The sequence below is a fragment of the Sminthopsis crassicaudata genome, chromosome 1 (genome assembly GCF_048593235.1).
Source record: "Sminthopsis crassicaudata isolate SCR6 chromosome 1, ASM4859323v1, whole genome shotgun sequence".
In the NCBI taxonomy this organism is placed as follows: Eukaryota; Metazoa; Chordata; class Mammalia; order Dasyuromorphia; family Dasyuridae; genus Sminthopsis; species Sminthopsis crassicaudata.
This window is the reverse complement of record NC_133617.1, coordinates 619,232,878-619,244,730: the sequence shown is the minus strand read 5'-3', so window position 1 is coordinate 619,244,730 and position 11,853 is coordinate 619,232,878. Positions and strand designations below refer to the sequence as shown.

At 36.0% G+C, this 11,853-nt stretch overlaps 1 protein-coding gene across 1 annotated transcript; it reads left to right on the top strand.

Annotated features, from left to right (window-relative positions):
- Positions 1–130: 130 nt before the first annotated feature.
- On the top strand, positions 131–11,853 carry PTGER4 (prostaglandin E receptor 4). Its single transcript, XM_074282604.1, is given in 3 exon segments — positions 131–167; positions 170–993; positions 9,888–11,853. Coding segments are annotated over 3 exon segments (1,452 nt in total). The 3' UTR covers positions 10,479–11,853.

The window sequence follows — 11,853 nt, the reverse complement described above, 5'->3', positions numbered from 1 at the left end:
CTCTCTCTCTCTCTCTCTCTCATCTATCTCTCTCTCTCTCTCTCTCTCCCCCTCCCTCCCTCCATCATTGTCTTCTCTCCCTTTCTCCCTCTCCCCCACCTCCCGGGCTCCGTCCCCTTTAGCCATCACCATGTCCTCCATTGAGACCAATGGCTCTTTTACGGAAGAATTAAACTCCCTCCCGCGACAATTCCAGCGGTGATGTTCATCTTCGGCGTGGTGGGCAACCTGATAGCTATCGTGGTTTTGTGCAAATCGCGAAAGGAACAAAAGGAGACGACCTTTTACACATTGGTGTGCGGGCTGGCAGTCACCGACCTGCTCGGTACCTCGCTGGTCAGTCCGGTTACTATTGCCACCTACGTGAAGGGAGAATGGCCCGGGGGCGCTGGGTTGTGCGAGTACAGCACCTTTATCCTCCTCTTTTTCGGCCTCTCTGGTCTCAGCATCATCTGCGCCATGAGTATTGAACGCTACCTGGCCATCAACCACGCCTACTTTTATAGCCACTACGTGGACAAGAAGCTAGCCGGACTCACACTCTTTGCAGTTTATGTCTCCAATGTGCTCTTCTGCGCCCTGCCCAGCATGGGACTTGGGAGCTCCAAGCTTCAATTCCCCAGTACCTGGTGTTTCATAGATTGGCGCACCAATGTGACCACTCACGCCGCCTTCTCCTACATGTATGCTGGCTTCAGCTCCTTCCTCATCCTCGTTACTGTGCTCTGTAACGTGCTGGTCTGCATGGCGCTCATCCGCATGCACCGCCAGTTTGTGCGCCGCACCTCGCTGGGCACGGAAAGCCACCACCACGCTGCCGCTGCCGTGGTCTCCGCCGCCTCCACCAGTCTGGCTTCCTGCTCCGCTGTCCCTCGTCTCAGCGATTTTCGTAGGCGTAGGAGCTTCCGCCGCATCGCAGGTGCGGAGATCCAGATGGTCATCTTACTCATTGCAACCTCTTTGGTGGTCCTCATCTGCTCCATTCCTCTCGTGGTGAGTTAGCCAAAATCTTACTGAGAATCCGGGAATAGCCTAACTGGAAGGGATGATGAATTAGACTAGCCTACTCAGGGAGCTGGTTCAGAGATGAAAACTGCCTAACGTGAAGTGTTAGTGAACGATCCAGGCTTCCTGATTCAGGCTAGGACGCTTTCCCTATCACCTAGCTACTGCTGGAACAATTTCTGATGAACTTTTCCCTGCTAGTGTCTCCCAGTTTGCTCCTTTCCTTTAGAAAGTATCTAATTTCCATTGTTTTGTCTTCTCAGCATCTCCCAAGGTCTTAGATATATTCCAGGCTCCTCTTGAATCAGTTGCATCCTTGGTTTCACAGCTCTTCACGGCAAACTCTGCCCACAAGGATTTGAGGAGGCTTTTCTAATTGTTTTTTCTTTCATAGTATTTTTTTCTTTCCTTATCTTAGCCAGCTGTCTACCTCCTGTGTCTTCTTGCCATTTGAGAAATTTGCCAGATGTGGAAAGAATAAAGTAGAATGCTCTCTTCCTTAGACAACTCTTTTATCCCTTTCTTTTCCATACAGTATTAGAATAGAACCTGAGCTTGGCAGTAGTCTACAAAGATGAAATTTTAAAAGAATTTTTAATTAAAATCATAAAAAAAACCCAATAATTTTGAGCTCCAAAAGGACCAGATTCCTAAATCATCTGTAATTCCATAGAGAAAGAAACGGAGACTTACATACCTCTGTCCAACACAGAGACAACACACAATTTTGGGGTCTCTTAATTGCCAATCTGGTGCTATTCCAACTGCACCTCATTTTTCTTTCAGAGAAAATTCCCTTATATTTTCATGAATCATATATTTTGGCACTAATGCAGAACTGATCATTTACATACATTTGTAATAATTCATATAAATATAAAGATATCTTCCTTTACATAAAGACCAAGTATGATTCTGACATCCAAATATGAATACCATTGGGTTTTGCTAAAAATGGCTTCATTTTTAATAGGTTTGGTTTTAGATATTAGTTTCCATACTCACCTAAATAGGTATAGATTAAGTATAAACCTATGGTTTCATTCATATAGGGAACTCTCTCCCAGGTGAAGGAGCTCCCTCTACAGATTCTCTACATTTTGCAGTCTGAGAGTGTTACCTTGGAGAGAACTGAGAGGTTTGTCTAGTGTCAGAAGCAGCATTTGAACCAAGATCTTTTGACTTTGAAGCTATTTCATTGTATCACATGGCCTCTTGTAAACTGTAAAATTGATAACTTAAAAAAAAAAAGTAGCTGCATTTTAATCTGGTGTTATTTTCAGCTGGAAATTCACCATCAGTTCACAATCACTGGACAAATCAAGTTCTTCCTTGCACTGTTTGGGATATATGACAATAAATATAATTAAGCTAATATTATTTGTCACCAACAACATAGGAATCTTGATTATTTAAACAGAATGTGATTAAAGTAAATGTAAATGCAGTAATTTAAGGATGAATGGGAGCCAGCTGACAATAGCATCTTGCCAGAGCATAAAAACAGAAGCACAAAATATGGCTAAAAGGGTCTAGGATCTAATACAATCTGCAGTTATGTCACTTTTGCTATATAAATATTTTACTTTCCTTATCAATAGCAAGATATAAAGTGAGATTTTGGAAGTAACAAGTTTCCTGTTGCTAGAGCTGTAATTCTTTGGTCTTTTCTCCTGGCTTCACAGTATAGTAAATAATAAAGTGAATTGTTCTTATAGAACAACAATTTTGTAGAAGAACTAGAAAGTTAAACAACATGTAATTCAAAATTTAAAAAAAGGATATTGTTTGGAAAATGCCTTCTCCCGAGATATGAAAAGTTTATGCTATGAATTTGAGTCAAAATCATTTCTGATCAAGTTCTCCTACTTATTCGAAATAAATTCAGAAAAAAAAAAAAAACTCATAACAAGCAAGCCAAAAGTGCACTTTGAGTGCCCTCCATCCTATATGGGATCTGTAAAGAGAAAGTAAGAAATCATCAGTCTGTGAATGAGACATTTGAATAAGATAAGCACTAAAACATCTTTGGAAGGAATCTGTGGCTGAATTTATTTATTTATTTATTTATAGCTTTAAAAAGGAAATAATGAAAATTAAAATGTTTTGTTTTATTCGTGATTAAAAAATGAAACAAAAGTGATAAAAAGTAATAAAAATTAACTATTTTGAACACTAAAATTATAGCATAAGACTATGCACTGACAAGTTTATGAATGTGTATAATGAGATAAGAAATTATTTAAAAGTGAATAATCATTAAGCCTACGCTTCAATTTCCGGAAATGAGTTAACTGGACCTGTGGTGTCAGTCATGTCTGTCTGAAGTTCAATCCCTTCAGACCATTTAAGTCAAGCAGATAATGGTGATAGACCATAAAAAATGTTTACTTATATTCTCAAAAATTTGTGACAAGATTAATCAGGATAACAAAATGCTATGGAATAGATATCAAAATTTGCCTTATTTTGAAAAGTTGTAATAGAAAAAGAATAATAATACTTTACCAGTTGTGATCTCTTTTGCTAAAATCTCAGTAAAGATTATTCCTGTTCAGGAGAATGGCTACAAGTTATTCCACATTTAGTTGAATCTTTAAAGGAATTTTTACCTGGATAACAAATTGAAATTTATTGAACTAAGCCATAAATAGAAAAATGCTACTTTTTGAGACTCTCTTAAGAAGACAATAGAAAATTAGCTATTTATATACTCTTGAAGGAATTCAAGTTGAAGTGAATTGAACCTACAGAATTCTATAAATGTCATAAAGAGAAAACAGATAGTGGGAATGATACACTTATGATCATTTCATCCATTCATCGTTTCAAAATCCAGAAAGGTTGGAAGAAATATCTCTACTCTTGAGGTAAACAAAAAAAGGAATGTATATGCTAGAAAGCTTCAGAGAAGATTGCCACCAAAGGGTGTTTAAATGCAATAACTAGATCAATTTCTGGATGTTCATGTTTGCAGCTCTCCAAGGAAAGATAATCACTGTAATCAAATATCATGCTTCAGGATATGAGCTAATTTGCTGAAGGATCTGGAAAACATATATATATTTTATTTCTATGCACAATCAGCCAAATGTAAGGTGTTTTTGGTTTTGGGTTTTGGGTTTTGGGGTTTTTTTTGTTTGTTTTTTGTTACTCCAAACTTAAGAACAATTCTCTGGCAAATTAGTCAAAAGTAACAACTCTGGCTTAATATGTCCCTAATTAGTCTAGAAAATGATTGGCCATGGGGGATTTTGTCTTGCTTTGTTTTTTGTTTACTATAAAATAAATTGTCTCTATAAAGCATTTGCTAGCATATGATTAGGAGAGGTTTATAAAGACACAGGAAAATCAGGTAAAAGAATACTTCTTTATGGTAAAGAGAGCAATAAAATGCCCTAGGAGACAATTCAGGCTAAATTAGACAGTGCAGGTTTAAGTAAACATATAAGGTAAGAACAGACTTTGATGCTTTTAGAGCAGAATCTGAAATGTTTTTTTTTTAATTTCTCAAGCTTTATCTCCTCACTTTAAACATGACACATTTTAATGCTGATGTTAAGCTTCCTGGTGTGTATACTTGTCCATTACTATGTACCCATGACTAAGATGGGTCAGCAGATACACAAACTGCTGTATTCGAGCACCATTATTGCAATCCTTTCCTTTCTCCAATTTTCTTTTCTTACCCATCGCTAGGTAACTTGAAGCATTAGATAGGCTTTTCACTTCTTAGAAACTATAGTTAACATCATTAACCTTCTCCCTCACATCTTAACTTTCTTCCATATTGGTAAAATCCATTGATGATAGTAATTACTTTATCTATTGGTAAAGTCCATTGATGATAGTAATTACTTTATCACAGTTGCATGCTTGCTAATGATTTGATAACTTTCCAGTAATTTTTTACTCTTGGAGGCAGATTTTTTTTTTCAGATGATACTATATCCTTGTATTGCATGTGAAAAGTTTTCTAAGAGATTTTACCATGTACTATCTCTTTATCTTTTTAATGTTTTGTCACTTCACTATCAAAGACTTTGCTCTCTGTATCTATTCTCCACATACTCAGATCTTGGGTGTATTCCCATCTTCTTTGAATCACTTGCACTCTTCATTTAATACTTCTTCATACCGACGTCACTATAGCTTTATTAACTCCATTTTAAAGACCAATAGATGTTTATAAAAGCTAAGCAATGTGTTACTAATTAGAGTCAGACAAGAATATTTGAACCTGGATCCTCTAGGTCCTAATCCAATGGTCTTTTTATACCACCACATGTTATCTAACCGGGACATATCTGTCAACTTTCTAGTGAACAAATTCTTTCAAATGTGCTGCCTACAGTATGTTGACCTGCATTCTATCAGTATTGAATTGTTTAAATTTGTTTAAAATTGGAAAAAAAAAAGGAATATTTTTTTAGGGACTTCAATAATAGTTGCGTCAATTTTAGCCTTCTCACAAAATAACTGAGTACACACAAACCCTGTTAAATAGGTAATACAGAACCTCAGTAAGAGGCCACTTTCAGGCATTTGAAAACAACTTCTTTATTGAGTTATTAAATCATTTTAATTAGAATGTCAGCATCCTTTCTCAGTGCAACATTCCTTGCTTTCTGTTGAAATGATGCTAATTATGGGCTATTATTGTTCAGATGATTTTTCAGCCACGTCCAACTCTCCATGACCACATTTAGGGTTTTTTTGGCAGAGATACTGGAATAGTTTGCTATTTCCTTCTCCAGCTCATTTTACAGATGAAAAAATTAAGGCAGAGTTAGGTGCTTGCCCAAGGTCACACAGTTAGATAGTGTCTGGGGCCAGATTTGAACACAGGAAGATGTCTTTCTGACTTAAGACCCAGCTCTTCATCTACTGTGCCACTTGGGTACCTAATAATTATGGACTAAATCTGTAATTTTTGCCTTATGACTTTCAAATTGTGTTTCATTGAACTTTAGACTTTTATAAAAGTACCTTTAGCGGTTCCTGGAAAAGAGGCAGAGCTATGGTAGAAGTATTTTGTGACTATCTAGGCCTTATCCCCGCATTACCCCAGAGATAAAGGTTCAGGGAAAGGCAAGGCTGAAGTTTCCACAGATTCAAGAAGTTATAAAGTCACTTCCTAACCATTGCCAAGAAGAAACCACATATATAAGTCAGCAGTTACTCTAAACCAGATTAATTTCTTGAGATTAGATGGTGATGGGGTTTTTGTCTTCTATTTTTTAACCTAAATTATTTCAAGATTTTTTTTGTGACTCAGACTGTTTTATCAATACTGTACCTTCCCCACAATGAAAACTGCCTGAACATGTTTGTTTTGTGTAACATTTAGGGCATGTTGAACAGGAATTTTTTTTAAATAGTCTCAATTTCCCCACATAACTTGGATTGCTTCTCCAGATGTATTCATTCTGATATAGGCTTTTTACACTCTGGGAAAAGCAGATCAAATAGCTACGATAATGTATTTATATAAAACACCATAAGAAGCTGTATCTTAAAGTAAAATCTCCTTGGAAAGTAAATGGACTTGGAAATTTCACCAACACTTTTGAAAGAGTTCCATTAATGAATACCTAAGGGGTTTAACAATAGTCCATCCTCCTCAACTTTGACTGCTTTAAACATTTTTACCACAAGAGATTAAAATAGAAATGTGTTCTTCTTAACATGGCTGTCATCCATCCATGGCCTTCTAGCACTGTGTGGGCAAGAGTTCATTCTAGACATTACCACTATAGTTTGACTATTAGGTAAACAAAACCACAGAGATGTTGTTACTCTCCTTGCTTGTAGTTCTCCATCCAAGTCAGTGGTGAAAGAAGGCTTGTGCTCTGTGAGTTAGTACTAACCACCAACTTGCTAAACATTCAGTGGCATTCTCAGTTCTCTAAATACTGCAATGGATTTTTAAAAAGAACTGTTTCTTTGACAACTTCATCTCATAAATTTTCCAAGAATTTCTCTTTTTTCACTAGTTTCTTGAGGTTGGGGTGTTAAGGGGTAGAGGCAGGCAGCATCTGACCATTTCAAAGTCAACACTTTTCACTAGACACAGAGTTTACATTTAACCGAGATTACATTGATTATCCTTAGTTGCCAGTTTAGAAACTGAAAAACTAAGTTAACTTTCTCTAGTGAGATATTTGGAGTAGGCCTGCCACCTAGTGGCCATAATTCTCCAATCCTGTTGAATTTATGTTACAGATTTATCACACTATTATTATGTACCGAACACTGACAAAGTTTTTGTTTTTTTGGGTTTTTTTAATTGAGATATTGTGTTTACATAACTTGTATTTACAATATTTATAGCACTTATTTTTTTTAGAAATTCAATACAAGGGCAACTAACTGGTGCACTGGCCCTGACGTTAGGAGGATCTGAGTTCAAATCCGACCTCAGACACTTAATATGTCCTGGCTGTGTGACCCTGGGCAAGTCACTTCACCCCATTTGCTCCAGCCAAAAAAAAATCAATACAATATTTGCATTACTTGGGCACCTGGGTAATACCATATGTGAGGTCTAGAGTCAGGAAGATATCTTCCTAAATTCAAATTCAGTCTCAGGCACTTACTAGTTGCATGACTCTGGACCAGTCACACCTAACCCTGTTTGCCTCAGTTTCCTCATCTGTAAAATGAGTTGGAGCAGGAAATGGCGAACCATTCCATTATCTCTGCCAAGAAAACTGCAAATGGGATTACAAAGACTCAAATGTGACTGAAAAATACCTGAACAACAACAATTTATATTACTTATAGATAAGTAGAGAGGTAACTAAAGAAGACACCTGTAAATATATAAATTGGAAGTGATGTGTTTTCTGTCAAAAGCTCTACTGTAGGAAAGTCATGGTAACATCTATCCTTTAAATAAAATGAACAAATAAATAAATAAGGACCTATATTTTCATCTTTGGATGGAAATGGGAAGGGGGAGAGGTTGAAGAATTCCCTCCATTGATGAAAATTGAAAAATTATTTGTATTTCTAATTTCAGTAGCTGCCAGTGGATATTGAGAGAGTGATTACCCAGAGTATATCAGAAGTAGAACCTGAATCCAGATTCTTTTCTCTTCAAGCATAGCCTTCTATTTTCTTTGCTTCTTTGTCTCTTTAATATCTATACCAGACCTAGAAAAATGATGATCAGGCTCCTAACATATTTCTGAATGTTTTCTAAAATGTTACACGACAGAAAATGCATTAAAATTATAAAGCCAAACTGGCTGACATTGTATGTAAAAGATGTGTTCATCTCTCTTTTCCAAAGATTAACTCTATATAAATCACTATGACAATTTTATTTTTAGTAATGATAATAATAACACTTATAAAGCAGTTAAATATTTAACTCTTTCTTCACAAAAGCCTAATAAGAAAGGCCATTCAAGTTTCATTATCCTCATTTTACACATAAGAACACAGTCTCCGAAAGGTTCAATGACTTGCCTTTTGTCACAAAGCTAAAGTGCTATAGTTTGGGTTAATTTATATCTGATTTACTATTTAAAAACAAGAAATTTTAAAATGTTTGGTAATCTCATTTACTGAAATAATTGAACAATAAGTGATTTTTTTTAATTTTTATCAAAAGTGCTTTTATCCTAATAACTTTGTGCAAATCTTTTAGAAATGTATTTGTCCCTTTCCCTCTCCTCCTAAGTGGAGGCTGTAAAACATCATTTAATGTTTGCCTTATGATTCAGGGTCATTATTAGGAAAAGTTAAATTACTGTGCAATTCTAGACATAGAATTGACAATAATAGCTTCATTGGCTACTGAAGATAATGGCATGTTTGCCCTTATGTTAAATAGTACAATGTACTATTGTGGTTTTTTGAACCCCTATGTTTGCTTTTTGTCATTTTTACATTTTCTCCATTATCCATTGCTGACTCCTCTGTTTCAGTGTACCTTCCTCTAACAACTCCTCTTCCAGCTTCTACTTTGCTGCTTATAATGTTTTAACCTGGGGGAAAAGCAAAATAAATATGTTAAAATCATTCTTTACATATGAATAAATAGGCTCTGAATAAGTATTTGGCATACTGTGGCTTCTGAAACATTATTAAATGAACTTTCATTTAAAAGATTTATAAAAATCAAAAGTTGGTTTTTATTTTTCTTTTTTCTATATTTCTTTTTTCTAAAAGGATTCAAAATAAAAAAAATATGTGTAATAAAAAATTGTCTCCATTAAAGGATTTCTTTAAAATATTTGTAATCAGATTGTACATTTCCAATATGCCCAGTCACCTTTAGAGAAAAGAAATATAAGATCCTTCTAGTCAAATTAGGTCCTGGGATCATTAGATAGCCTCTATGTGAGATTAAAAAAAATCTGTATGAATCTTCATCATTCAGTAAGCAGCTGCCTAGCTGATTAATTCCAGTAAACCTGTATTTGGAAGAATTAGTTTTTTTGACAGAACAGCCATTTCTAAACTATATTTAAAAAGGGCAACTCTAGATTTGTCTATGAAAACTTGAATGAAACAGGAGTTTCATTTTCAATAGTGGTAATAACATGGCACTTAAGTAAGCCTTGAGCACATATATAATATGATAGAAGCGAAACATAAAATGTATCTAAAATGATTCAACAAAAGTGTTTATGCACTTAACAGTGATCTAAAAAAAGATGGAATCTTAATCTCTTAGCTAAAAGGTAAAAGTGTATAATTTGAGATCCATTCTTATTTCTCATTTTACAAACTGAGTTCTTAAAGTTTTTGCTAAAACCCTTCACTTTCCCCTTGCTACAATCTGCCGTGAATTAGTAAAGGTTGGTTTGTTTGGTTTCTAAAATGCTTTTCTCTGGACCAAATTTAAGTTTTGGTGTATCTGTTTTTAGGTGCGTGTCTTTGTGAACCAATTGTACCAACCAGAACCTGAGAAAAATATCAGCAAGAACCCTGACCTGCAGGCTATCCGAATTGCTTCGGTGAACCCTATTCTGGACCCTTGGATCTATATCCTTCTCCGAAAGACGGTGCTCAGTAAAGCAATAGAGAAAATCAAATGTCTCTTTTGCCGTATTGGAGGGAGTCACAGGGAACAGTCAGGGGGCAACTTCAACTGCTCTGGCCACCGGACATCTGCCATGTCCAGCCCTTCGAGATCATTTATTTCCCGGGAACTGAAAGAGGTCAGCAGTACCTCCCAGACTCTCCTTTATATGCCTGAGCTCAGTGAAGCTGGCTCTGGGGGCCGTAATTTGTTGCCGGGAGTTGGGCCCGGAATGCCCCCATCAGACACCACCTCACTGAGGACTATGAGAAGTTCAGAGACTTCAGACACCTCCCAGGAGCAGGACTCAGAGAGTGTGATATTAGTAGATGAAGCTGATGGGAACTGTAGAGCAACAGGCCCCACACATAAGGGAGGCTCTCTGCAAGTCACTTTCCCTAATGAAACATTAAACTATTCAGAAAAGTGTATATAGTGGGTATGTGACAGATAACCATACTATTTCCAGCACCTTGTAGGTAAGGTCTAGTGCACTTGAAACATAAGGAGGGATCTGGTCAGGCTGTGAAGGGCCTTCTTGTCCTTTCCATCCACTCCAGAGCAGTGTTTCCTGATTGTAAAGCAGGCACGCCTCCTGGACTTCAGACATACTCAATGCCATGGTTGTGATGTGTCTGAATAGGACTGCTTCCAGGACTTGATGTCTGGAAGAGTCCAGTCTTTGCCTCTCTCAAGGTGGTAGACACTTTGTTGTTTCTTTGGCATAGGGAACTGAAATATTTGGCACTGATCAATAATTCAGATCCTAAGAGGCCTCAATTCAGATAAACTACAAGGACTATTTGGTAGACAATTTCAGTGTCTCACTAAAGCATGAAAATGTGAATTTTTATTGCTGTATATATCATGATTGAAAGTATTTAATGTATTTTCTTCTCTGTGAGAAGGTTTTTATTATTAATACAAAGTATGATGGAATAATTGCATACTCTTTCCTCCCAATATTACCTGCTGATGTTATAGATGCTACAGGTATATGATTCATTATTCATGACTTATGTTCAGGCCAAGCTGTGATTGGTTGATTGTTGATGATGGAACCAGTAGATCTGAAATTTTAATGAGAGCATTTAGTAATATCAGAAGGATAAAGAAAAAAAAGTAATGATTGGGCTATGCTTTTCAAATTTTAAGTGCTAAAGATTTACATACATACTTTCCCAAGTATGTACTACTATACATATTAAAAGAAAGAGAAATATTCATCCTTCAAAGGAAATCATTCCTTTAAGAAAGCTAAATGTGCTGGTAAATATTTTCCCTTTAAATCTCCACTAGCACATCGATTTTAGAAGTGTGCTATGAATTTGGATGTCTTTAAATGAATAAAGCCCAAACTGAAGTGTGCAATGTAAAAAATAATAATAATAATAATCCAAATTTCAGGTCTCTTTTTTTTTCATGAAAATAAAATGTACATATTTTCACCTAGGTGCAGGAGGGAAAATCTACAATCACAACATTTAAGAAAGTTCCTATTTGCCAGATGTGGAAAATTGGACTTTTTGGTCTTCCACAGGGCAGTAATAAAAGTGTATCTATATAAGGAATATAGAATAATGTTCTTTCAGGATCTCCTTATAACAGTTTATTGTATCACACATTAATCCTGTACAGAAATTTGGAGGAGCCTTTTTCAAAGAAATATTAAGCATGTTCTGTTGCCTAAAGTGTTTTGTGAATTACTTTATTGTAATTAAATTCTGAGCCTGTTATTGGTATTGTTTGAAAAGTTGTTGTGCCTAGTGAAATTATTTTGGTGATCACAATAAAAAATAAGAACAGTCAGA